The 27,069-nt window shown below is 48.6% G+C and overlaps 1 protein-coding gene across 1 annotated transcript; it reads left to right on the top strand.

The window, feature by feature from the left end:
* Window positions 1-791: 791 nt before the first annotated feature.
* On the top strand, window positions 792-25,940 carry SRMS (src-related kinase lacking C-terminal regulatory tyrosine and N-terminal myristylation sites). The gene is made up of 8 exons (XM_044455334.1): window positions 792-1,144; window positions 10,627-10,748; window positions 15,693-15,859; window positions 18,391-18,532; window positions 20,242-20,397; window positions 22,164-22,345; window positions 23,097-23,253; window positions 24,421-25,940. Exons 1-8 carry the CDS (start codon window positions 792-794, stop codon window positions 24,612-24,614), a joined length of 1,473 nt encoding a protein of 490 aa, XP_044311269.1. The 3' UTR covers window positions 24,615-25,940.
* The last annotated feature ends 1,129 nt before the right edge of the window (window positions 25,941-27,069 follow it).

Genomic DNA, 27,069 nt, shown 5'->3' with positions numbered 1-27,069 from the left:
TTGTGTTGATGCACACCCAGTAAGCCGCTCTGACAGACTTCTGAGTAAACATGTGTGACAAGACACTGCCTAAGGAACTTTTCCCTTAGTTGCATGCAAGCACGGGCCTGGCAGGGGAGGCAATCTCTACTCATGCAGCTGGTTCGTTAGCAATTTATTTCTCCCCATTTACAAAATGGTAAACGTCAGTCCATGGCACCAATTCCGGCCCTTACGGGGGGAAACGATAGGGTACACTGGGGAAACAAAGGCTAGCGTGTGGCTCACACCCTTCAAAGTATAAAGTGTTATGCTTTAAGCCAAAAAGGGCCAGTTGCCCCCCCGCCCCGCTCCAGCCCCAATACTGCTTTTTAACAAGTGCGTTTTACACACACTGCAAACGACACCTGTGGCAGCACGCCAAAGAGAAGCGAATTCACGTGCACTTTAGGCAACAGAGTGGAAGCAAGAGCTAATTTGGGGCGCAGCTCAGAACAGGAGCCAATCTGGCTTCCTCCACGGCAGCCTATTCAGTCTGCAGAAAACGAGTTCTACCAGATCATCCAGTCACCCTTTGGGCACTTGGGAGTTCCTGGTAGCCGGCTCCTGCACTCGGGTACCTCAGCGGGGAGAAGACAGCATCTCGTGTTTCCGGGCTTGGTTTGGGGAGGGGGAGCACCATGCATTAGCAGAACAGATGAAAAGCGCAGCCACGATGCATCTGCTATGTTCCTCCTTTTCTTCAAGAAGCCCTTTGGAATAGCAGCACCGGGTCCTGCTGGAGAAATCCTCAGTGACGACGGAAGAAAGGAATGGACCACATTAGGAAACACCTGACCTTCTTCAATACCTTCTGGAACAAGTGTCTGCCCAACGGAAGTCCAAATAGCCACTCGCTGGAGTTCTGGGAGTCAGATCCTGGGTCTCTCCATCCCACCCTGGACCCGGATCCTACAGAGCCCACGTTCTCCCTCTTCGGTGTGCTGTGCGACTTCACAGCCAGGAGTGCCGATGAACTGAGTGTCAACAAGGGGGACAAACTTTGTATCCTCAAAGAAGATGGAGGGTACGTCTTGGCGAGACGGCTCTCCGGGGACCCGAACATGGGCTACGTCCCAGCCAACTATATCAGCAAGATCACTCAGGAACCTGTTGCCCAACAGCCGTGAGTATCTGACTCTGTTGGGATTGCTCATTATTCTTTCAGAATGTGTTAACATGTCTAAATTATTTGAGGCACTTTGCAATGTCCTAGGTGGAAGGGAATGGGAATTTCTGGGGGGCAGAAGCTTCCCGAGCTGAGAAAGTTACTCATGGGACTAACCCCATGATCTTCAAACGATGCTGGAGAAACTTTCCTGGAATTTTATTAGCAATTACAAGTGAAAACAATGAACAGCTCAGGCAGCGTTACTGAGGATTAGTAAGGTGACTAGCAGAGGTGACAGGTAAGTGGAGCAGTGGAGAGGTGTGTGTGGACTCACTAAGTCACCTTGACTGGGAGAGGCTGTCACCCTTATTACAGGTTGCCTGGATGCCTTTATAGGTCACCTCTTTAAAATAATCCTGTTTTTCCTTAATCCAAATCATAAAAAGTTGTTACGGCTACCCAAATGACCACCAAATGGAAGGGAGAAATTTTGCTGTGTCGATTGATGATGGCCTGCGGACACACCGGGACAAGCAAATGTCAGCTCTCCCAGCAAGGGATGGTGCTTGCTCCTTTCTTTGGTGTGAGGTGTTCAGGTTGCTCCTTAGGCAGATAGGTCTGAAATGCAGTCGGGGGTGGCTGGTGTGGGTGTCACACAGCCACTGGCGCTTCCATAAATGAGGTGCTGCTCCCTTATGCAGTTGCAAGGCAGAAAACACCTTGGCTGTGCTTCTGCCCCGGTACAAAGTCCCCAGTTCCATGGACACAATCCTTTACTTCCCTAGGTTTTGAGCCCAAGAGATTTACAGAGGAGAGTGAGGGAGAGTGAGGACTGCTGTGTGGATTCACTGTTACTGTATGAGTATTGGTATTGTTTCGGTATTAGTATTTATTTCTATTTTTGTATCTATCAAAAGTGCTGAAGTGAAGGAGTCCTGATGCTTTTAATGTCTCAGCAACTACCTTCATATAAAAGTGACTCACTGTAGGAGAGAAAAATTCAGTCTTGAAACCCTGTAGGTTCCAGACTCTCCATATTTTGGGATTAGATCATGCTTATAAATCCCTGTCCAAAACTGAGACAATGTTTTTACTCTTAACCATTCAGAATTTGGAACCGGAAGCATACTAGACCTCGTGCCAGGACAAAACAGGACTAGCTGAATTCCAGCAAGCGCAATGAAAATTTATGGAGTAAGAAAGGTTCTCACAACATTAATTTAGGATCTGATAACTTTACATGACAGGTAGTCTTTCCTTGTTGCCAATTATAGCATATAATAACAGGGAAAGAGGAAGCAAAATATACCTGTCATACTACACAGAAAAATATGCTAAATAGTCACATTTCCATATTAAATCAAGCTGCACGAATTCATTGGCTTGCAACTAATGCGAATGATGCATGCTAGTTTCAATAGCTAATGCTGTGTGAAGGCATAATGTTATGTGGTCAGCATTTAGGGCTTGATAAACCGCATTGCAAATGAGCAACATGGCAGCACAAGCATCCCTTTTTCCTCCCTTCCTCCCTTCCTTCCTTTCTTCCTTCCCTCCCTTTTTTCCTTTCCTTTATGCTAGGAAGGGATACCTTCCCACCAGATCTGAACCTGAGGTGTGATGGCTAAGTGTGCCCAAACAAGCCAGGATTTCCATACAGGATAAGCCAACAACAAACTAACTTGGTTTCAAACTGGTTTACAATCCTGGCTTCTTTGGCGGCACTGGACCCTAGCCCAACTTCTGATTGTGACACAGCGCTATATGCCTTCCTGTCTTGTTTACTTGCCTATGTGAAGGAAGGAGTGAAAAGGTGCTCTGTGCCAGTGCACTGCTTATTCACACTGTGACATTAAATCTGTGCTTTAATGCCAAATGTGTGCCGTTTATATGAGCATAAGCAGCTGCCTTGCAGTGAATCAGTCTTGGTCAGTGCAGCTAGCCCAGGATGGCCCACTGGCTCTCTAACGTTTCAGGCAGGAAATGTTTCCAGCCCTGCTCCGTATATTCTTTGGAACTGGACGTGCCCAAACCTTGCGCCCTTGGCATGCTAAGCATGTGCTATGACAAGACTGGGGAATCTGAGACAATCTAGATCAGCAGCAGGCAGAAAGTAGATCTGACCATCATTGGCCAGACGAGCAGGGGCTTTTGGGAGTCGAAGTCCAAAACATCTGGCGATCCACCTTCTGTCCATGCCTGCCCTAAATGTTGCCAAACAACAAGTCCCATCATTTTGCACTATTTTGCACACTGATCCACCAAGGCTGCCAAACATCTGAAGCCAGAAGGACAACCGTAGCACAAGAGAAGCAAGCGCTCCGTAAAGCCAGAGTTGCAAACGCTGCAACAGTGGTGCCCACACATGTCTGCCCGACATGTGGCAGAACACTCTGTGCCCGTATCGGCCTTATCAGCCACCTGCAGACACACCGTGGACAGCTCACAACCCGTTAGAAGTCAAGGTCCTCATCGAAAACAATGGACAAACATCATCATCTTTGGTGGCTGAGACAAATGGGTGATATAGTCCATCTGTGTCTGAAGGACCAAAGCCTTGCGAGATAATGAACAAGTGTGGGTTCAAATTGACTGAATGTTCCTCCATTTAAATGTATATCTCCACGCAAAAAACTAACAATGAAAATGGAATGGTTCTAGACCATGACGATGGTGAAGATGATGTAATATTTTATGTAAAACTGCTGACCATGTTTAAACATATCTCTTCCACCCTTGACATGCTACTTTTCTGCGTGAAGGGATTTATTTCATTTCTTTTGGATAAAAAGGCATTCGGTCATGGGAGTGTCCCTCAACATTCTGGAACGGGACACCCCAGTGAAAGCGAATCCATGTCACTCAGGTCTCTCTTTTTCTTGGGGACAATTCTACTGGTTGCACTTTGTATGTGCCCATTAACTAAAGCAACCAATCACACTGGCATTTCCCACCACATCATAAACTTTTCTTCAGGACACTGGGAGATTGTTTTATTTATTTATTTTTCGATTTATATCCTGCCTTTTTCCTCAAAGGACTCAAGGCAGCTTACATCATTCTCCTCCTCCATCTTATCCCCACAACAACCACCCTGTGAGGTAGGTTGGGCTGAGAGTCTGTGACTGGCCCAAAGTCACCCAGTTGGCTCCATGGCCGAGCGGGGACTAGAACCCAGATCCTCTGAGTTCCAGTCCCATGCTCTTAACCACGACACCACACTGGCTCTGATGGCGCAAACCTGCAGAATTGACCCACCTGAACAGAACCAGGAAGGTTGTCAGCTGACCAGAACCAAAACAGCCTTGTCTCCTTCGACAGCATGTGCTCTTGATGTGCTGTTTGCAACAGCTGGGATTTTTCACAGCATGGAGATAAACATTCTGTGCTGACAATGTCTACACAGTGCGATGCCGTGAAAGGCAGAGGAAGCGCTGGCGGATTTAATAGTCAGAATATTTACACATATTCAGAAACAGCAGTATAAGGTCATGTTGCGAGAGGGGCATTACTGGCAAATCAGTGTGAGCAGAATCTCATGTCTTTGCAGCCTAGAATTCAGCTGTGCAGCCAGCCTTCCCTATGCAGTGGGGGATTTTGAGGAGGGGGAGGAAGTCCATCACATCAGCCAATTCCCCCACCCTCCCACCCCGGTCCGTTCACTCACCCTTCTTTTTGAGAGATCCCCAAGAAAGGCAGACCCAAAATTGTGGCCTTGCCTACAGCTGCCGTCCTTTTTGCAAGTGGTCTGTCCCCAGGTTCTGATTCTTTGCGAGTGGAAGTATTTTGGAGGGGAAAGTAAGCTTCTGAGCATAACATTGATGCTGGATTGTGTGTCGCAGAGCCACCTGAAAAACAAACTTGTCCATACTTCAAATTCTGAGATGAGCAGGGAGAAAATCAATACTTTAGGGCATGTTTATTACATCCTCATTCAGGACCTCTCACCTTTGATTGAGCAATCAAAGGAAAGCCTTCTAACGTGTTGCTATATAAAGGACTAACTAAGCCATCAGAAATAAACTGCAGGCACCCACTGGACTTTTTTTTAACTGGTTGCTCAGTTTTCCACCCCAAAATCCCAAAAAGCCCTCAGGTGAGGCTGTGCGCATGGGAAAAATCAAAGACAGAGGCTGAGCCTACGTGGCTGGCCAGCCAACTGAACTGTGCATGACAGAGTTTCTAGTCCTCTTGGGCTGTTTTCATCCTTTGCCATCAAGTCCTCAAAAATAATAAAAAAATAGTGTGACTGTGAGCGTGGTGAGGGCTTTGAAGAGTAAAGAGTAATTTAGGGAAGATTTTTTTAAAATGATCTTTTAAAGTCACCTCATTTTTAAATGATCATTTAGGTCAAAACAAGTTGTATCAAACCTAGGAAAGGCTTTAATCTGTTGTTGGAAGACCTAAGCCAAGAAAATTTAGAGGCCTGCCTGATCACCTGGGGAAAGGCAATCCCCAGGGATTTTCTGTGCTTAGTTCTTCCAGCATGTTTTCCTTAATGCAATTAAGGCAAGGCAAAGCCAAATTTGCGGAAGGGATTTGGCTGCAGGGACCTTCATGGAATGCTTTCAAACCACCAAAAGCAGTGTAAACATCTCAAGTAGCCGCATTATTATGGATTTAAGAACCGGATGATAAAATGGGGACCAGGCAGGTAGGGTGGCCACTTAAGAAAAGAGGAAATGCATCACCAAGCAGGAAGACAAGGATTTGCATACAATGCCCATCTATTGACAGAAGTAATGATAATTCAAATAGAAATATGCCGCATTGTTTCTTAGCCTGCAAGACTGGGGCAAGGTAGACCATCTGCCTGCCTGTTATCCAGGGGCTAGCTGTTGATGAAAGCAATCCTTTATCTCCAACAGAAGATGCCTCCCAACAGAGGTCAGTTTTCAATGAAAGAGGACACATGGCCACCCTGAGCAACCCACCAGGGCACTGAATTTGGGAGTGCCTGGAGAATTTGGGAGAACAGTTGGAAATTTCTGTCTTCCAGAGTGAAGGCCAGGAATCTTCCCAACAATTCCAGGATGCATGTTCAGAAGGGTTCACACAGCACTGCAATCCTGAGTTAGCCTGGGGACCTACAGAAGCCCCTGTACAGGATCAAACTAGCCAGTGCATTGCATGGGCCAGCCTTACCTCAGCCTTCTCCAAGAGGGAGTCCTCCAGATGCGTTAGCCATGCTGGCTGAAGGCTTCTGGGAGTTGTAGTTCCAGCACATCTGGAAGGCACCCAGTCAGGGAAGGCTGCCTTTCACATACTTCCTTAAGTAGTAACCAAGAACCCTATTGTAGGCCCGCTCTGAAATTCCTGGGAAAGTGCCAACTCAAGGAAACAGAAAACAAGGCTGCTCAGGAGAGAATGAAACAGGGAAGCTGCGTATCCTGTCTCATTTGTATTGCTAAATTGCTCCACTCCTCAAAGATCTGACATATCATACACTGGTGGAAAATACCGGCACACGCGGGAATCCCCTTTCGCCAGGCCACCACCCTTTCCCCATAATCACCACTATTTCATAGTTCTGTTTCTTGATGTGCTCAGTAAATGCATATCCCACCTTTCCAGGGCAGCATGATCCTTGTCTTCTCCACGTTATCTTCCTAACAGCCCTGCGAGGTCGGTTAGGCTGAATGGCCCTACAGCAGCCAGTCTAAGGCGGTGTGGGGACCAGAACCAGATTGCAGAGTCACGGGCCTGCCGCTCCCCCCATATGCTTACCTATCTTTCATTTGCAAGCACCTGTCACCTACCAGTTTAAAAGCCAAGCATGTGTTTGTTCTTTGATTAGCTATTCTGAAAACGCAGGGTTGTCTCCTTGTGTGTTGATCAACAGTTCACAGTATACCTGAGCAAGTACGTGTGTGACCTGATACGACCTGTGCAATGCACGGTTCCGAGGGTTGATCCAGGTGTGAATGGGCACAGAAACAGCGCGTTGGTTCCCCACTCTGGGTGCGCATGTGGGGCAGAGTGTAAGCAGCTCTTCATCAGCCATTAAATCTTTGACAGCTGACACATGTCACGTTTATCGCACAGTTGTACGTCATCAGATATACGTATAACAAAATACTGATTTTCCAGGCTCCTGAAGTCCTTGCCCTGTATCAATTATTACTTCTGCTTTTGTTATTTTTCCTTCTTGGAAGGGTGTCAACTTTCGGGCTAATCCAGTCCTTTCAGTTCATACTTGATCACTGATAATGCAGAAAACCTGTAGAAGGGCTTGCGATGCAAATGAGGAAGCCCGTTAGTTTGAAGACCCTACGTGTGCAAAAATAGGAAGGAAAAGCTTTGTACTCTGCCCTAGGAAATCCCCTCCTCCTTGCTCTCAGTTTCTCTTTTGCAGAAATTATGTGCTGGCAGAGCTCGCAACCCTCACAGGAGGGCTGTCGCAAGAACAGCGATGGAGAAATTTCATGACCGACCTGGCTTAACAGGAAGTTTATGAATCAGCGTGAGAAAATGTAAACAGCTCAGAGAAGAGCCTCTGCAGTTTTGAAATCCCTCCTTTTCTTTTCAGGCTTAACCTTAAGATGTTTTCCTTTTTAATGCAAGCTAGCAGGGAACTCCCACCACCAAAAAACCCAAACACCTATTCTGCCACACCTCCTATGAGCACCTCTAATTGACCGTGCATTATTCTTCCTTGCTGGCAACTTTCTGGGATAATTTTGCGGGACTGGTCTCCAGGCTGGTGACTTGTTAGTCTGGTCTGGGCTCCTGACCTCTCAGAACATGATTAGCTCCAGGCCAGCAGCATGAAATCTTAGCACGCTCTAATGTGCGGCTCCTGTTGCACGGGAAGGTTTGGTTCTTCGTATAGGAAAGCTGCCTTGGAGGAGCAGGAAGTTCTTTGTGTGGGAGGGTTGAAAGCCAGCTATCAAGACTGGTTGCAAAAATAAATCCTCCAGAGCAGAGGAAAAGGTAAGCTGTGAGCCGTAAGCTTTCATGGGACTGCAATGGCCGCCAGTTCTCACTATTGGCTAGCAGTCTGAAGCAATGGGTATTCCTATGGCAGGTGAGGGTCCACATCTCATGGATCCCTGGCATAAAGGTACCACTACCCGGATTGGCTTATGTTCCAGGGACATTTTGAAAACTCTTCATCAAGGGAAATCTTTAATTTTTGCAAAGGCTGCTCCCAAGGACTTTCAAACAGCTGAAAGGCTCTCAGTAAGGTTTATTTCAATGTGCATTGAGAATAAATACCATCTCAAGTAGCTTTTTACGCGGGGAAGAGGAAGTGGAGTTCTACATGCCCTGAAGGATCGATTTCCCCACCCTGCTCTACAGGGAAAAAACACCTTGAAGGCAATTTTGAACCAGGGAGGGAAAGCACTGGATCAAAACTCTCCGTGACCAGGCCGAATGTTCCACTGGCCCAGCACCCTTGCGTCCACCTCTGCCAACTCAACTCTTCCAGGAAGCCTACCTGAAGAGCAGGAAGGCCACACCTGTGCCATACCCCTCCCCACCCCTCATGCCAGCCAAAGGTATTCCATGGCAAACATACACAGCTGTGCCTCATAGTTCAAAGGACTCCAACTTTGAACAATCTCAAGAGCGAACGTTAGAGTCGGGATAAGATCACTCCACAGTCTGAACGATGCTTCTAAGTTTGAACGGTGAGCAAAGTAAATGTGGTTGCCGCAAAAACGTCACGGGTTGTGGATCACCTCTCGCTGCACCTGTGCATCTTCACGGCATTCCTTTGCGATCATTCTCAATGTCTCCTTGATCTTTTTCAGCCCCTTCTAACTGCCTGCCTGCCTGCCTTCCCAATCCGTCTCACTGCCACCTCGATCCTTTTCTACTTCACCACTCCTAACTAAAAAAATTTGGACAGTAAATGCAATGTTCATGTTTGGTCTTCCTTCTCCTCTTCTGCCTTCATCTTTCCCCAGCACAGATGTCTTCTCCAGGGAGTCTCTCCTTTTCATAATGTGCCCAAAGCGTGAAAGCCTCGATGTTGTCATTTTTACTTCCAGGGAAAGTTCAAGCTTGATTGATCCAGAATATGCATGTTTGTTTTTCTGGCAGTCCAGACTATTTGCATAGCTCTCCTGCACCACCATGTTTTGGATGCGTCCATTTTCTTCCTTTCAGCTTTCTTCACTGTCCAGTTCTGACCCACATATAGAGTGCATTTTCAAAAGTAGGCCTGAGCCAATCATGAGATCTAGCTTCAAGCCAAGAAGATTAGCAATGGAGCAAGCAACCTTCTGCAAAAGTGCAGCCAGTACAACTCTCTCCTGCAGTGACAGCTGTTGCAAAGCGTGGATGGATGGATGGATGGATGGATGGATGGATGGATGGATGGATGGAAACTGTTGTGAGTTTTTGGCTCGCTTGCTTTTTTGGTGGGTCAACAACCATGTCTAGTGGGATGGACAATGTCCTGCACGAACTCCGTGTGTGCTCCAAGATGTAGGACAGCCTTCCCCAGTGTGGTGCCCTCCAGATGCACTGGACCGTGGGATGGTGTATTCTGGTGACCTGCAATGGCCTTCCTGGCCCCTTCCAGCTCTGTGATTCTATGCCAGCAACTCCCATTATTCCCACGTGGCATGTACCACAGCAGTGACGGAAAACCTCTTTGATGATCGAGTTTCAAAATTAGCATCTCCACATGATGCAGAGCAAAATGTGTCACCAGATCTCTAGATCAGAGGAGGCAGATTCAGGTTTTTCCAGAGATGGTAGATTTTGCATCTTTGTCTGAAAAAGGTAGAGGAGGTAGATTCAAGATTTCAAGGACTGTGGTTTTTCACAAGAGGCTGAAAACCGTTCCAGAATCCCTTTGGCCCCTTTGTAATGTAAGGTTGACAGTGACCACTTTCTTCCACACTGTTTTCTTAGAAGGGGCTGGAGAGAGGATCCAAGGCAATTAGGATCAGCCATAAAGCGTGTCTGTGGGATGGATCCAGTGTTCATAGGATGGAACACTGTGCGTGGCCAGCACCGCATAGCCGTGGGTCTTTGCATCCAAGTCCAACTTGCCCACTACCACATTTATTCTGAGCTTTATGGGAGCATCCACGGTGCTCAACTGTTTGGGGCTGCAGTTCAGCACCAGCCTCCCCTGGTAGCCGTTGAAAATGTTTTCCTCATTCCAGTTCCTGAGCTGAAGGTTGCCCAGAACAATGGCCTGTTCCAAGCATGGCAAACCTCGCTCAATCCAAGGACCAAAATCAACTGCAGGGAAGCTCTCCCGGGTTGCCTTCTGATGGAGGGGAGCACGGAAGGCGAATAGGATAGGTTTACAATTAAAAGACAACTAGCGCATTCTCATTTAAAGATGTTACTGCTCACAACAAACCCTTAGGAGGTGTTTCAAGCAGCACCAAAGCCAGAAACCCCTAAGGGGTTATGGGAAAGGGCAGGGGGCTGCAGCTACGTGAGGAACTCCAGGAAGGCTGGAGTTGACCCTGCTCCTGGATGATGTCAATGGATCCTTTTAACCTCAAATCCATCACTTTCCTTTCCAGCTGGTACATAAGCGGAATCGGCAGAAACAAGGCCAACTACCTCCTCCTCTCACCTCCAAATCGCCATGGATCCTTTCTCATCCGGGACAGCGAGAGTAACAGAGGAGAATACTCTTTGTCAGGTAATTGCCAATCCCATGCCTTCTGACCCACAGGGATCATTTGTTACATTTGTTAAAAATGTGTTACATTTTTAAAAGAGCTTCTTGGAGGGAACAAACAAACAAACAAACAAACAAACCAAACCTCAAGCATCACCAATTAATCTTTTTGCTAGAGAATATCTGAAGTGAACTTAACACATTGTTAAAAGCAATGCCAAGCCTCCATACTGCTAATCGGAGGCAAGAGCATTTCCTGGCCAGAGGAGAGAGTGCAGGCTGGGGAAGAAGCAACCAGGCCAGAAGGAGAACCTCGGGGGCCGCATATGGCCCACGGGCCAATGGTTGCTCACGACTGCATGGCATCGGAAGTGCCCTCTTGCAGGCGTTTGATGTCGTCCACCTTGCCTGTCTCCTCCCTTGCTGCAGATGAAACCCAAATCTCACCTTGATGAGGTGCAGAATGGGGCCCACATACCCAAAAAGGTCATGCATGCTTCTGCCTCTTGTTTCAGGAGTCCTTAAACCAGGGGTCCTCAAACTTCAAAAAGCTGAAGGTGCCAGGTGCCAGTTGAAAGGTGCCGGGGAAGGGCCCCGACCGCCAAGGCAGCCTGGGTGGGGGGGCATGGGCCACGCTGGGGGGGGGGGCACGCCGAACGGCAGGGGCATGCGTGCGCAGAGAGCCTTTTCTCCGAGTGAGTCCAAAACAATCTCCTTGCGAGCAAGCTGGCGCCTGGCCATGCGCGCGTGTTTGCGCACTCGTGGCGAGCTATGACAGGCTGGAGCAGTGGGCCTGGCAGGCCAGATCCAGCCCGTGGGCCGTAGCTTGAGGACCCATGCCTTAAACGCGGCCCAATCCTGTGTATGCAGTGGGAATTTTTGTCCACCAGCACAGCATCCCAGTGTTACCCCTCTGATTCCAGGCCATGGATTGCAGGTGACCTGCAAAAACTGCACACACAGAGGAGATGTGTGTAGGTTAAAAACCCATTACGCTACATCTACACACCCTTTAACTTGTACAAATTGGCTGGAAAGGGGGATGTTGCAGAGGCGGGGTGGGAAATGGTGAAGTGAAGGATTCATTGGACCGACCACAGAGCCAACCCCAAAGAGAATCCACAGCTACCACCTCCTGACCCTGGAGATTTGTGTGCGTGTGTGTACACACAGAGAGACATAGTACGTTTCTTTTGTTTATATGCAAAGATGCTAACGATCTGGTTAAACTACATCATAAAATGTGGACTCTCCCCCTCCAGCCAATAAATCACTTATAAATACTCACAATTACTTTTCTAGGGCATGATTGCAATCCCTGGAATAATTACCTGGAAATTAACCTCCACTGAGCTCAGTGATTTCATTGGTTCAAGCTGCAAAAGTCACTGCAACTTTAGCAGAAGTTCTTTGTCCAGCTGAAATGCAGCCCTTGGCTTTTAATTAAGGAGGCGAACGATCTTGCAAAAGGTTGTAAACTGCCAGGTGAAGCAGGAATTCCCTCCAAGGAAAGGAAAACAATTCGCGGGCTCCACTTGTTTTCCTCTTTCCTTGACTTCCTCTATGCTAATCTGTCCCAAATAATTGGTAAACTTGAAAGACTTGTCATCACCTCCTGACAAAGCAAGGAAGAGTCCTGCTCTAAGATTCCTGCTTCCAGAACGACAGACACTCAGCTGTCTTCCTTCTCCTTGATACATGTAGGCAGGGGAGGAAAGTTTAGCAAACCTGCTGGACGAAAGAACCATGCATCCATCTCATAGGATTTTTAACCGACCCTCAACACACCTTTCTGCACTTGGGGGTTACAAATACACCCCCAAGCCCAACCACTGGCCATCACTGTCTCTTTATTTATTTATTTAAAATATTTATATGCTGTCCTAATAGCAAAAAAGCCTCAGGACGGCTTAATTAGCCTTCCTAAGAAATGGCTTAGGTTTACCAAAGGTTCTAGTAAATCATTCCCTGCTGCACGGACTTCAGAAGGAATAATAATTCCTCTTGAAGAACAACCCACCGAGAAAATAGAGACAGTCTTTCCTCCTGGGACAGATGCTAGGGAACAGGTGCTCTCCCTGGTGAACAGAGGCCCTCGGATGGCCTTTTCGGGGTGCGCCAGGACTGATCACCCAAGTTTTGCAATCAGGCCTTGGGCTGCTCCCAGGCTGTCAACACACAGCGTGGCTTTGCTGGTATTTGAAGAACCCTCTTGCTGACTAGAGGAGGGAGGGGCAGGTTAGGAAAAGATGCACTTTAGTCAGGGCCTTTCCATCTGGGAAAAGAGAGGGTGGAAGGGAGGTAAGGGCTTTTTCCGAGAGTTCCCTTTGAGGGATAGGCAATCAGTCTGCGGAACCAGAAGATTGTGCTTCTGTACAACCAGGCATGACCACTCACATTTCAAAGAACAAAGAATCTGGGCTTTCCCATCTGCATCTCAGCATCAAATTAGGGTTTTAATGAGAGGGAGCGCTTCTTGATTGAATGTTTATCACTAGCTTTTTCAGCAGGTTTTTCCAGATTGGTTAAAAACTAGTTTTTGGTTTGGTTTTTTTTTTAAGTTGCCAGACTTTTCTGGCCACAATAGCCTGCCACGGACACATCCCGAGGACGAAACTGTTATTGTTCCTTTATCTCCATAGCCTGGGAAGTTCCTCTGTTTTGTTAGGCTGTTCTTAAAGGCCCTGAAGATGGACTAAAGGCATCCTAATGTAGCATGTGTGGCAATCTATCCTTCCTGCTTTTGCTTTGCATGACCAATACAAAAACAGAACAGCAGTAACTTTTCTTTGATATAAATGCAATGCCTGGCTTACAAGTGGGACCAGAGCAAAATTCTGCAGTGTTGAATGGCCTCTTTAGCATTCCAGACAAGCAGTCCTTTCTGGGAAATGTCTCTCTTTCCCATATCCTCTTGCACTATTCCTATTCTTCCACCCAGTCAGCATTTTACATGCCTCCTGGCGATGCTTCTGATGTTTTGGGGTTTGCCTTAGGGAGGGTTTTTAAAGATTGCTGGAACTTATGCAAATCTTGGTGTGCTTGGCCAGTGCCTCCCACTGGAACATGGAGGGGATTGTGCTGGCTGGATGAGGAACCGCACTCAGAGAATGGCTAGTCTCAGACAATACAACAATCCACACTCATGGGCTTACAGTTATTGTGGATGATGGTGTCCAAACCCAACCAAAAGAGGCGGGGGGGAGCCATGGTGAACAACACACAGGTCATAATCCAACAACCAACTGTAGATTCTCTTCATGGGTTGTTTTTGGTTAACAAGCCATGGCTTGCTAGCACAGTTGGGTTCAGACAAGGCCACCCACATTTTGACAACAACCCCTCTTTGACTGTACACAACCCTTAAATGTGAGTTATTGTGTTGTCTGAATGCAGTCGGAGACAACGTGGGGATGCTGGAGAACCAAGAGAAGAAAACTGTTAAGGCAAAATGGAAGCAGGCGATTTGGATGGATTCCACAGGTCACAGTTGTGATGCTAACTTCTGCCCACGCTGCAGTGACACAAAATGCACATGCACACTATTCTGGTGTGCGATCAGCTCAGAGGCACACGCTAAACAAAGAGTTTTGAAATAATGGACGATGTACCAATCTGTCCCCGGCCTGTGTGATGAGCTCACTTCCGAAAACTTTCAGTAAGGAGCATCTTGCAAGGGCTAAATGTTTATTACGATGCCACACACACACACTCCCTCTCTCCAGTGTAATTACACCAAAAGGTGCAACAACAGTGGCATCTCACCCACACAAGGGCCAAACCAGCCCCAGGCCAAGTAGCTGCTAGGCGCTCTGAGCAGTGCCTTCGACCATCCGTCATTAGGGCAGCCCCGGCAGCTTTGCCAGGTCATGCCCACAATCAGATCCAGAGCAAATTACAGTCTTTGGATGGCCATCCAGAAATGCAGTTTATGGCCAAACCCATTTCCTTGTGTCAAGAGACAAGAATTCAGAAGACCGGACCTGAGATCCTTTGGGCTCTCCAAGAAGGGAAGCCACGCGTAGAAATCTAATGACCGCAGATTCTTTGGGCATCGCTGCATTACAGGCTTTTATTGGTGTACATTCTTCCCAGGGGATTGTGGGAAATATGGTTCTGTGACTCCTGGATTAAGGATTCTTCTCAGCACCTCCAAACCACAATTGCCAAGGACATCTGGGGAAAGCCGTGGCAGATAAACTAGGAGGAAACAGATATCAGCGTTCTTTTTACTTCTCTGTGGACAACTGATTGTTTGCCACCAGGCTCCCAATCTGACTTTTTCAGTCTGAGGAACCCTCAGTGCTGATCCTCATATTATGTCCCCCAGTAGGTAGCTGCTGGGAAATGTTTAAAAATGGGTATTAAGATAATATATTAAATACATATTCACAACTCCAAAAGTACGTGCAAACAATATATTTACCAGCAAGGGAAAGAAATAAAGTTCAGCACAAAATCCTGCCTTTGGGTCAGAGCACTCCCAGGTCGAGAGTGGATTGCCTGTGTCTAATATGAGGCTGTGACCCAGGGGTTCCCCAAAATCCTTTATCGTCTTGAAAACCTTACAATCCACAGTGAAACCACCACCTGAATTCAGCCCCCTTGGGCGTGGGTTATAGTGCTTGAACTTACTCTCTGATTTCTTGATGGGAGTTTACAGGAGAGTGAGAGATCCTGGCACTTTTGGAGACATGATGGAACTATTGTACGGGTCTTTGTGTCAAGATCACTGTCAAGACATCTGGAATTTGAGGTTTGACAAGGTCAGGTAGCCAGTGCCACAAGGAACACACTGCCCATTTCTGCATGTCTGAAAATACACCACCTGTGCAAACCCTAAAGCCGAGCTAAAAATGTTGGCTTCCTAGCCCTGGAACTGGTACCCCTCTGATTAGGGGATGGCAAGAGGGAGCAGCCAAGTTTCCACATGCGTGTCATTCTCGCTTCTCTTCCAACCTGCAGTTCGGAACCACACCAAAGTGCGACACTTCAGAATCTACAAGGAGCCAGGAGGAAACATTTACTTAGAAAAGGGTCACACGTTTCCAAGCCTGGAGCAGCTCCTTGACTACTACACGGTCAACTGGAAGGTCATACAGACTCCTCTGCTTCTGCCCTGCATCCAAAAGGTGGGTGGGAAGATGGTGTAATCCTGTGTGAGCTCAGACAGAAGAAGCTGGAGCATGCTGGGAGCTGTAGGGCCCTTTTCCTGTCCAAACCAGCACAAGATTGGGCCTTAGGTCCCTCCCTTCTGAATGCACACATCCTCTATACATTTTCATCTGTTCCTGCCCATTCCTCAGGTCTGCTTCTTACCTTCTATAATCCCTTTGTCCTCTTCTGTTCATTCAATACTTCTTCGCTTACACATTTAGAAAATCGCACTTTTCACATAAAACATGTTTTCTCTGTCTATCATCTTTCATTTTCATTTTTATTTGTGAATTTGTGATTCTGAACTCCAAGTCCCATGTTTGATCTTGGAATGTAGTATTCAGCACTTATTTTTCTGTGATTCTTAGACCTGGGACCCACATTTTGGGTCTTAGCAGGCATACTGAAAAGCGACCTCTGAATTGTGGTGCTCTTTAAGGCTGATACACACAATATTTAAAAGGTTTTTAAAGTTAGTTTTGGTTTTGAAAATGACACTGTCAGATAAGGAGGAATTACTTTCTACTTTAGATCAAATTAGGATTCAGCAAGCTGTAGAAAGTTCTCCTTTCGCCTTTTCTCTTTCGTAGAATCATAGAATAGTAGAGTTGGAAGGGGCCATGAAAGCCATCATGTCCAACCCCCTGCTGTTGCAGGGCACCAAGTGACACAATCTCATTTGTTAAATGGAATCCTCCTCCATCTTTTTTGCCTTAGAACTGGATTAGTAGGATGCTTCTGACAACTCTGGCCAGGGCAACTTCTTCCTTCTCTTTTCTCCCCCTATATTCTTTATTTACTTATTTTATACTGTTAATTTTAATTTTATATTATTGTATCTCAGTGTATTTTTTGTATTTTTGTATTTAGTGGTAATTTATTATGTTCTATTTTATTTCAATGTATCTTATTGTGTTGTAAGCCGCCCCGAGGCGTCGGCAAGGGGCGGCATAGAAATGTAGTAATAATAACAACAACAACAACAACAACAACAACAACAACAACTCCTCCTAAGAGTAAGGATGGGCAAATGAGCAATGTATAAGATCACCAGACTCGCCATTCATCTTGCTGTTTCCTGTTTGCATTTAACAATCCCCATTGGCTTTGTTGGCATAGGAAACTTGTACAAATTAAGTAGCCATCAAAGAACTGTGCAGCTCTTCCCAAACTGGCTGCTCTCATAATTTGTGCAAATTTCCTCCATGCCATAAAGCAAGGCTGATCCAGTTCACGCAGGACATTTCCGCAAATCGAACCAGGAATCAGGAACAAACCCGTGTTTGATAGCCTGCCACTGTTTTCAGCAACATGTGCTCACACTCGGGGCTCTGAGCAGAGCATGTTTTGTGCGCATAGGCAAAATTCTCCTTTATCCCTCTTTAGGAGTGGCTGAAAGATTCACGCCCTGCCTGTGCTCACATTTGCATTTCTCTGCTGTAGATTCCACACACCTCCCACCCTCATTCATGCACTTTTCAGATTTTCCTGGTCCCCAGCCAAGCCCCACCTAGAAACTTCAATCTGTCTCCCTGACTCAGATCACCCACCCACCTACTTACATGCAAGACAAAATTATAGTTTTTGCTTTGGATCTGGTTCTGATTCAATGTTTGTTTTTAAATATGATTACAACCGATTCTCTGGCCATAGTTCCAAGTTCCTACCCATGCAGCAGGCTGCTAACTTTAACCAGGCCCTTCCGAAGCAGAGCCATGAAGACCTCAACCCTTGTGGAAGGAGGGATGCCTGAACTGGGGAGCAGAAGCGCCAGCCCTAGGCTCCAAGCAGGCTTCTGCTGCGTCCATTATTTGGCTGAATTACTCACCCTCATCTAATTCAGCTGATTCCCACAGCTGCCTCTGTGAGACCCAGAGAAAGCTTTAAAGCTGGTTTGGTGCAAGCAGCCAGACAGAAAGGTTTACTTCTGGTGGCAGAGGAAAAAGTCATGGGAAAGGAAAGGCCGAAAAGAGGGCGAGTGCATTGTTTTGCCAGTGTTCCTTTTCACTAATTGGCGAGGCCTGGTCAGTCCATGACAAAAATCAGGGGACTCAAGCACATTGTCTGCATAGCATCAGAGGGCAAGGTGGGCTTTTGTGCTGAGCTGCAGAATTTGCAGGTTTCAATATATATGGGATTTCTCATACAAATTTCTCAATGTTCCATGTAGATGCCAGGAAGCACTTCCTGACAGTTAGGACCCCCAGGGTGTGGAATGGGCTTCCACGGGAGGAGGTTGAGGCCCCGTTGGTGAGGGTCTTCAAAAATACGCTGGACATGCACATGGTGGGCATGTCATGAGCAGAGCCGGCTGCAGCCGGGGGTCAGACTAGATGGCCTGGGAGACCCCTTCCGACTCACTCTGTTTCTGTGTTTCTCCTCTAAGATGTGATTCCCCGGCCATGCAAACCAGACCCTTTTCTGTGTGGTGGGTAGACTGACCCGTTGCCTTGTGCAGGTTCTGTCCTGAGCAAGGTCAATTTGCCCCGTGTTTGTCCTCTCGCAGAGGCCTCTGGAGACAGACCAGTGGGAGCGTCCCCGTTCGGAGTTCCAGCTCTGGAGGAAGATGGGAGAAGGATATTTTGGAGAGGTGTGGGAAGGGATGTGGAAGAACACAGTGCCGGTGGCCATCAAAATCATGAAGCAAGGTTGGTGGGGGCAGAGCCCGTGGTCTGTTGCAAAACGCTTCTTCCCTCCACCTTCGTGCCTCCCTGGTTCCCAGCAGGTTGCTCAATCGCCTTCGCGTGACTCAGGCTGTCTTCTCTGTGTGAGTAAGACTGTTTGTGCCTCAACTCCTTACCGGAGGGTAAAGCTGGCATGGTAGATCAGACCCCGAGATGTTGTTTCCCAGCGCTTTTCTGGTCCTGAGATTGGAAGCTGCAGCTGAAGATCAAGAACACAGGGTTGGGAGGATAAAACGGAGCTATGAAAGCCACCTTGGATTCTTGACGAGAGGGAAAAAAGCAGGATAGAAATGCAACGTAACAGCAATAGTCATTTAGTCAAAGGAAAATTAAAACCCTGTGGTGGCCAGTGGGGAGGCGGAAGTCAACCCACCGCACTGCTTCAGCCTGGCCAGGGCAGTTAGCTCAGGCTTCTTCATACTGGTGCCCCCAAGCTCGGCCACTGAGCACCTCTGGAGGGCGCCAGGTTGTGGGAAGCCGGCTCAAGTCCATTTCCCGCACCTCCATCCAAGAGAAAAGGCTAGTAACCCGAGGTGCTTGAACGGTGCAGCCCATCGGTGTCGCTGCTACTGGTCTGGAGGGACAGGCTTTCCGTTTGCCTGCTGCTTTCTGCTTTTGACGTATTCTGCCTTCTGGTGTGCTGCTTTTCCTGCTCTGGGTGAGGACGGAAAACCACGCAGGGTTCTGGGACAGCGAAAGTAACAGTGGCACAGATGTCGTTATGGTTCTGATTAACATTATTATTCAGGGTGTTTTGGCAAGGGGGGCCCTGAGGACGAGTCAAACAAGAGTCGATCAGTGGCCCAGATTTGCGATGTCTAGGACAGAGCCCGCGTTATGTGCCAAAGGGTCTTGCCTTCCTTCCACCACCCGCAGCTCCCTGTGCGTCCCAGGTCTGCTCTCGGGGGCCTGCTGGCACTTTAGAGGGCATCCAGCAACCTCCAGGGACAGGGGCCGTGCAGCCTGCTGGCAGTTCCCCCTCAGTGCGCAGAGCAAGGTGGTCAGAGACAACCCTCCCCTGACCCCACAAGCAAGCTGTGCAGGCTCCAGGTGGGTGAGGCAGGAGCCATGGCCCTCCTGGGGCAAAGACAGCCTCCCAAAGGAGCGAGGAGGCAAATATACTCTGCACATGCTCAGAGGCACTCCCTTCTGTAGCACCTCAGAGATCTGTCTGCATCTGCACCAGAGCAGGCAACCAGGGTGTCCAACCAGTGCCTGGATTGTAACGAAAAGTCCGAACAGGATGCCAGAAGTCTCTGTGTGTAGATGTAATGGGGCGTTCCTTGCCAGCAACACTGCCGCTCCATGGATTTTTTTTCTGTAGCATGCAGGTCTACTCAGAAGTAAATTCCAGGGCAGCCAGTGGCTCACACCCAGGAAAGCTTGGCCAGGGTGGCCAGTTCTGTGAAGCTCAGAGCAGGTGTCAGGATCCCGGCAGTTCTGCTGGGAAACGCCGTGCTTGGTGTGCGGCACGTCTGGGTTCCGGGAAAAGGAGAAATGCGTGCCTTTGGCACGGGTTCCGGAGGCAGGAGCAGCAGCCGTGGGGCCAGGCGGGGCCACGGCCATCGCCTTGGGGGTCTGCCTGGGCCCACACCTGCCTTCTGCACAGAGAGGCAGAGTTCCGAGGGCCAGGAACGCCCCGTCCTTGACAGGTGTTTGCGTTTGCTCCACAGCTGACATGCGGGACGACTTTGCCAAGGAGATCCAGAACCTGAAGCGCCTGAAGCACGCCAGACTCATCAAGCTCCTGGCCATCTGCTCCGTGGGCGAGCCCGTGTACATCGTCACCGAGCTGATGCGGAAGGGCAACCTGCACGGCTTCCTGAACAGTGCGTAGCCCCGCACTCCCTGCCCGTGCCCTTTGGCCCCTTGAGAAAGCAGAAAGAGCCGGGCCATCTTATGCCAGCATGCCCCAGCCCTGGGGTGTTGGACCACAATGCCTATCAGCCACGGTCAGCGTGCAGCCTGACCCATGGAGGGTGGGGCGCCAGGTTGGAACCGTTCCCTCTTCTCAGGTGGCCCAGAGGCTGCCGCCCACACCACTCATTCCCCGAATCACGCTCAAAGTGAAGCCAGTTAAAACATGCCGTGTGCAAGGAAATCCGGGGGGGGGGGGGTTGAGCACAAGCAAACATTGCACAGCTGCATTCCCAAGCTCAACAGCTGCTTTAGCGCGTCATCTTCGCCCCACCTACCAGCTTGCATCTCACCTGCCCGGCAGCGGGTCTCTGGCACAGCTACCATCTTTCAAGGGCTGCTGCTTCGATCCAGCAGCTCAGCCCTTGCAAAGCAAATTCGCTTCCCTTCCTTCACCCATACTAGGAATCCCCCTTTATGGGCAAACTCAGACTAAACTCGGACTGGGACCACTCTCCTTCGTAACCCAAATCGATCAACAGCAGCCCAAGCATTTTGGCTCACCCTTGATCCCCAGCCAGGGCACGTGGGGTTTGCCAGGGCCTCTTCCTAAGTGCAAGGATCTGGATCCTGCCTCTGATGACATACGTGCGGATGCTTGTGTTTTTGACCTGCAAGTTTCTCGTGTCGTCCTGTGGTTTCTTCCATCTGTTCTCTGGTGTTGGACAATCCACCGAGGAAAAAAAACCAGATAGCTGCATGATGGCTTCCTGTTAGGACAAGTACTCCTTCATCTGGAAGCTCGCTCGCTCGCTCGCTCGCTCGCTCGCTCGCTCTCTCTCTCTCTCTCTCTCTCTCTCTCTCTCTCTCTCTCTCTGTGTGTGTGTGTGTGTGTGTGTGTGTGTGTGTGTACATGCATAAGCAAGTATACATATGACGGCCTTCCTCTGTACCCCAAGGCCTGGCATCACCTTTAAAAACATTCAGGGCTACTTTCCAAAGTTGTTCTGCAACATGCATGCAACTCACCCATTCTCTAGAGAAAATTGGGGCTCATTAGAAGCTTGAAATGCCACATGTCTCTTCTCCTTTTGGGCAGCCAGGATATTTCAATTTGTCTATTAAGATTCTATCAAAGGGCAGCTCTCATTCCAACACCAGCGTGACAAATAGGCACCAGCATGCCAAACAACCACAACAAAAGAACACCCCCACGGTGTATATATTCCTTGGCCTTTTGCTCCCAGCTGGGAAATATCTATCCCAGGAATCAGGTCGAGCTACTTCTGCGGAGGGCGTTCTTGCATGAGCGCTGTCCCGTGGTGAACACCTTGACCTGCTTTCGAGATCTCGTTTGTCACCCAGAGAGGGACAACTCCCAAGGAGAACAGGTCGGGATGATCTACACGGACAAGGGAAGAAATGACTTCTGAAACCTGAAATCTATCAGATAATTAGTTCCCTCACTTCTCTGCAGCATCCAGAATGCACAGGTTGGAAATAGCCTCCCGCGTCTCTGTTCTTTGTTCGTAAGGCATGGCCTGATCCTTTTCTGCATGCATGCGTGCGCACAGACACACACGCACACCCCACCAGGCCACCCTGAGAACCAGCTTGCTCCGAAAGAGGCTGCAACCCCCAGCGATGCGGGTGGGGAGCGAAAGCTGTGCCGTTTCCATACAACGGGTAGGATCTGCGATGTCCACAGCAACCGTCTCAACGCTTCTGCTTTTCGCAGGTGCAGCAGGGAAGGAACTGACCACACATCACCTGCTCAGCATCTCATGCCAAGTGGCGGATGGGATGACATACCTGGAAGAACAGCACGTTGTTCACAGAGACCTGGCTGCCAGAAACATCCTCGTGGGAGATGACCTTTCTTGCAAGATTGCTGATTTCGGCCTGGCCAGGCTCCTAAAGGTTCATTCAAGAAAGCCTTTGAGTTGTTGCTCATTTATCGCTCATCTCTCTATTGTCTACAGTATATTCCTTTCAGCATGTGCCCATGAAGGGAACCTCGCCCTGCATTTCCCCACCCTGGATAAACAAAGCCAAATTAAACATGCAGCTGAGAAAACTGTCTGAAATACAACTATTTCTCCCTCAAGCCCAGTTTTATTCATGGGAGAACCTGGTACCCTCCAAAAGTTTTGGGCTGCAGCTCCCTTACTCTCCCCCTCCTTGGTCAGGTTGGCTGGGGTTTATGGGAGTGGTAGTGCAAAAGGTCTGGGAGAACACCAGATTGGCTTCCCCAACCCCCATGGCTTTGCAAGCTCTCCAGTTAGGGTCCTCTCATTCCCAGGCTGGGACCTTCTGTACACAACCCACGTTCTCACCCACCCGCCGCCCCCAGCCCCAACCAGCCCCCTAAAGTTGCTGTTAAGTGCAAGTGTGCAAAGTTACTGGCACTTCCAAATTTGCGAGAGTTTAAAATCAAGTGTTCTGGGGAGCTGCTGCTCAAAGGGATGTAATACCAGCACGACTTTTCTGAGCAGGAAGGCTGAGATCACTCAGATCCTATGTCTCTGTCTAACTCTCAAAGTCATACAAAGTCACTGCAAAACAACCACAGAGCATTCAGGGGAAATAATGCTTGTTTTGCTTACCAGCCTGCAGGGCACAAATTTTAGGCCCTTTGCTAAGGACCCCCTCCTGGCTTCTTTCCGCCTAGGATGACATCTACTCCACCTCTGGCAGTGCCCTGATCCCTGTGAAATGGACAGCGCCGGAAGCGGCCATCTACCAGACCTATTCGGCGAAATCAGACGTTTGGTCCTATGGCATTTTTCTCTATGAGGTTTTCACATATGGGCAATGCCCTTATGAAGGTACAGTGCTGTTTAAACAAGTGCTGCCATGTCCTGCCCAGAGAGCTTTGGCTGTTGGGCAGTACAGAAACTTAAGAAATATGGGGAAGTGAAGCGAGGTGGGTCACAAGGAGCAGCAGAAAAGTCTATTTAGTGGTGGCCCCTTCTTTTGGGAACACTCAGCCTGAACTCTTGCTGCTAAGTTTTATGAACCAGGTTAGGACCTTTTTATTTGCCTGAGTTTAAAACAAAAAAATAAGCAGACTTTGATTTTGTTAAAGTAGCCATGCTGCGTGAACAGGTGGGCCAGACAGAGCCTGGGCCTAATCCAGCAGGGACCTTCTTATGATCTTACAGTGCCCCTTAGCTGTGTTGGGACACTGGACATGCTGCCTTTGGGCAGGCAACTACTATGTGGCAGGAAACTGATTTTCGGCATTGCAAAAAGGCAGCAAGGGTTCGATTCTTCCTATGGCCTCCTGGTATCATCTGGGAGGGCACGGGATTCTTTGGCATCCTGGTTCTGAGATCCTGTGATCTCAGGGATGTGCCTGCAAAGACCAAGACTCCCCCAAGGTTGCAAATGTGTCCCAGACGGGAGGGAGCCGCCGCTAGTGGGCAGTGGAAGGACGGATGGACAGACGGACGGAGGCCTGCTGGGGATGGGAGAAGACTGGGCCTGAGGGCTTGGGACGATTCCTCTGGCCGGGCATGTCAGGGTTCACGGCATGCCTCCCCTGGAGCATAGCAGACACATAAGCCTTTGCGTTCAGGGGCTTCTGTGCATCAAGGCTGGGGCGGCGGAATTACACCCTAATGCATTCATGTTGTATTTTCTGCCAGAAAGTGGGAGTGTGTGTAGGATTTTCTGCAAAGTAATTTGGCCACACATGGGAACTGGGCATCCTAAGGAAAGCCAAAATGTTGAGGGCCAGCCCTGTGTGAGTCCACTCAATCGGAGGAACCAAAACCCAGAACACCAGCACAGAATTTGAATGCTGCTCCTCCAACTGAGCGATGAGCGATCAGAGCTTAGAATGTTTGAATGTGGGAATGTGCACCAACCACATCATTCGGCCTCAGGTCTCTTAGACATCCCGCCGGTGGGAAGAAAATACCAGACCTATGAAATCTGCCAATTAATACTGATATGTACATATACACACAAGCCTATTTTTCTTCTTCCAGGGTTGACCAACCAAGAAACTATCCAGCAGATTACTCGGGGATACCGCCTCCCCCGCCCAAATAGCTGCTCTCCCGAAATTTATAGCATCATGCTAGAATGCTGGAAGGGCCATCCAGAAGACCGGCCGACTTTCCTCAGCTTGAAGGAGACACTGTTTTCCATCTACAGGTGGGCTTATCATCCGTTCTCCTGAAGGGGAGACCCCTCCAGCGGTGTTTCAGACAGACAGTAAACACTGCACCTTCACCTGGATGAGGAAAACTGCTGGAAGCAGCCAGGTCAAGCCAGCCATCGGCTTGGAGAAATCCATGCATTTGAAGCTGGATCATATGAAGGCCTGATTCTCAGGAAGGGCTACACGGAAGCACCCCAGTTCTGGCTAGGGATGGGGTCCCTGGAATTTGCTTGCTGTATCTCCCAGAAGATAATTATTCTGTATAACTGCTGTATCGCCAAGAAGTCTTTATGAAAAGGAACAAAAGTTTTATGCTCTCCACAGGAAAGCTACGCACTGGTTTGTGTGTGCCCGTTGACTTCCATTATTTGACAAATGTGTGCATGTGTGATGCTGGACGGTGTTGTTTCGGTGCAGGATGGAATGAACCCCTTGCAGGTGCAGAATCCTGGGATGCCTGCAGCTCCCAGGATTCCCCAGCCAGCCGGAGCATGCCTATCGATGTAGGACGTTTTCTGCCTCACCTGGACAGGTTGGCTTCTTAGTGATCTTTGCCCCATTCCTACTCCTATGACATGGTCAGTACGCAAATAAATACGCAATTCTTGGTGCTGTGGAATTTCAGCTAGGTTCTTAATAGTTATCATCTCATCTCAATATTATCATTATAACTGTTTCTATGCTACCCAACAGCCAAAGTTTTCTGGGTGCTTTACAACTGTGCCTAAAATACAGTTAGAATACAATAGAAAAGTACACGTAAGAATAAAATATCGTAAGAATTATGCTACCAAACTGAGACACCAGATTTAAAATGGAGCTTAACAACCACAATATGTAACAGAAGTTAGGACATAAGATCTGTTAGAATGCTCGGGCAAAATCTGGTAGCTAGTTTAACAATGAGGGCTAGAAAGGCTGGTCTTGTAACACCCATTCCAGCGCTCTTGCCTTGCCTGCCCATATACTTCCAAGCTCAGTTCAAGTTGCTGGCTTTGACCTACACAGTCCTGCACAACTTCTCACACTGAGAGGAAGAAAAGTTTATTATTTTCCAAACCACAAATCATGTACCAGTCACTCCGATTTGCAAACAGCCAAAAGGTCGCAGTGGTTAGAATGAATTACTGGGACTTGGGAGATGTGGATGCCAGTCCCCACTTGCTGATGAAGCTCATTGGTTAATTTTTGGCCACGCGCAGACTCTCAGCCGTACCTACCTCACAGGGTTGTTGTGAGGATAAAATGGAGAGGAAGAAAATTATGTAAATTATCTTGGGTTCCTAAGAAAGAGAACAGTCAGAAAATAAATATCATAAATAAAGAGAAAATCCTTTCCTGTCACCCACTGTAGTCGTACTTTCTAAATAAAGAGCTCCTTGCAGGGTTCTTGTAAGGATAAAATGGAAAACAGAACGAAGATGATACAAGCTGCTTTGCACTCCCTGAAGAAAAAAGGGCAGGATATAAATATAATGCATTACAAATAGATAAAAACTCTACCTTGTCCCCCACTGTTACCATATTTTCAGAGCAAACACCTCCTAACCAGGCACTGGTGAGGATAAAATGGAGAGGCAACCAGAACAATGTGTCCATGCTGAGCTCCTTGGAATCTGGTAGGACAGAAAAGTAAACCAGAACTAGCTAAGATTTGGGGTGTTAAACTTTGAATATTACTGGATGCAAATAATGCATAGAGCAACAGCAGTGTGGACAGCAAAGAGTACACCAACCGTTTTGCATCAGTTCTGCACAGTTTAGACGCAAGATCCTGGCCTGGAATCTGGCAGCTTGTTTTGCTTCTGCACATGGGAGCTTGAGCAGTGAATAAAAAGAGGCACTTTGGAGGTGTTGCTGAAAAGAGGCCCTCTGCGCATATGAAGATTAGATTCGCCCACACCCACTTCTTGCCGGATAACAGATCCCCATGTGACTCTGCGGTATCACAAGGCACAGAGACCGTGGCCCATGAGTGTTGCCTCCCTTAAAAGCCAGTCTTATGGGGTCGAGCCTCCATTGTCCAAGGCAGGCTACTGACGAATACCCACCGCTGTTGGGCGTAATGAACCGGGATTCAGGATAAAATGGTGAGGAGGATCGCGGTGCCTCAGGTACCTTGCAAGAGGAAAAAGTCAAGCCACAAACTTAATGTAGTGATAATATAATTAATCCTGAGTGTGATGCCAGCCCATCCCCTGAAATGTCGGATGGTGGCCTCCGCTGCAACTCTACCAGACCTTGTGATGGGGCAGCGGCTTCTGGCCATGCACAGAGCGCATGGCCCAAGCATTACTGCAGGGGTCGCCTTCCCCGGAGCGGCCTGCAGCTGCCCGCGCGGCTCGTCGCTTCGATCCGCGCGGCCCCGCCGCGTTGCCAACGCGCGGCGTGCGGGCGGTTCGTCGGCCCAGAGCTCGGGCGCGACGGCGCCGCTCTCCCTGTAGCGCTTCACGCGCCGGCGGCGCGGAGAGCA

Source organism: Varanus komodoensis, unplaced genomic scaffold (assembly GCF_004798865.1).
Source record: "Varanus komodoensis strain SLA01 unplaced genomic scaffold, ASM479886v1 scaffold8, whole genome shotgun sequence".
Lineage (NCBI taxonomy): Eukaryota > Metazoa > Chordata > Lepidosauria > Squamata > Varanidae > Varanus > Varanus komodoensis.
Note: the sequence above shows the minus strand (reverse complement) of the source record. Positions and strands in the feature narration are given on the sequence as shown.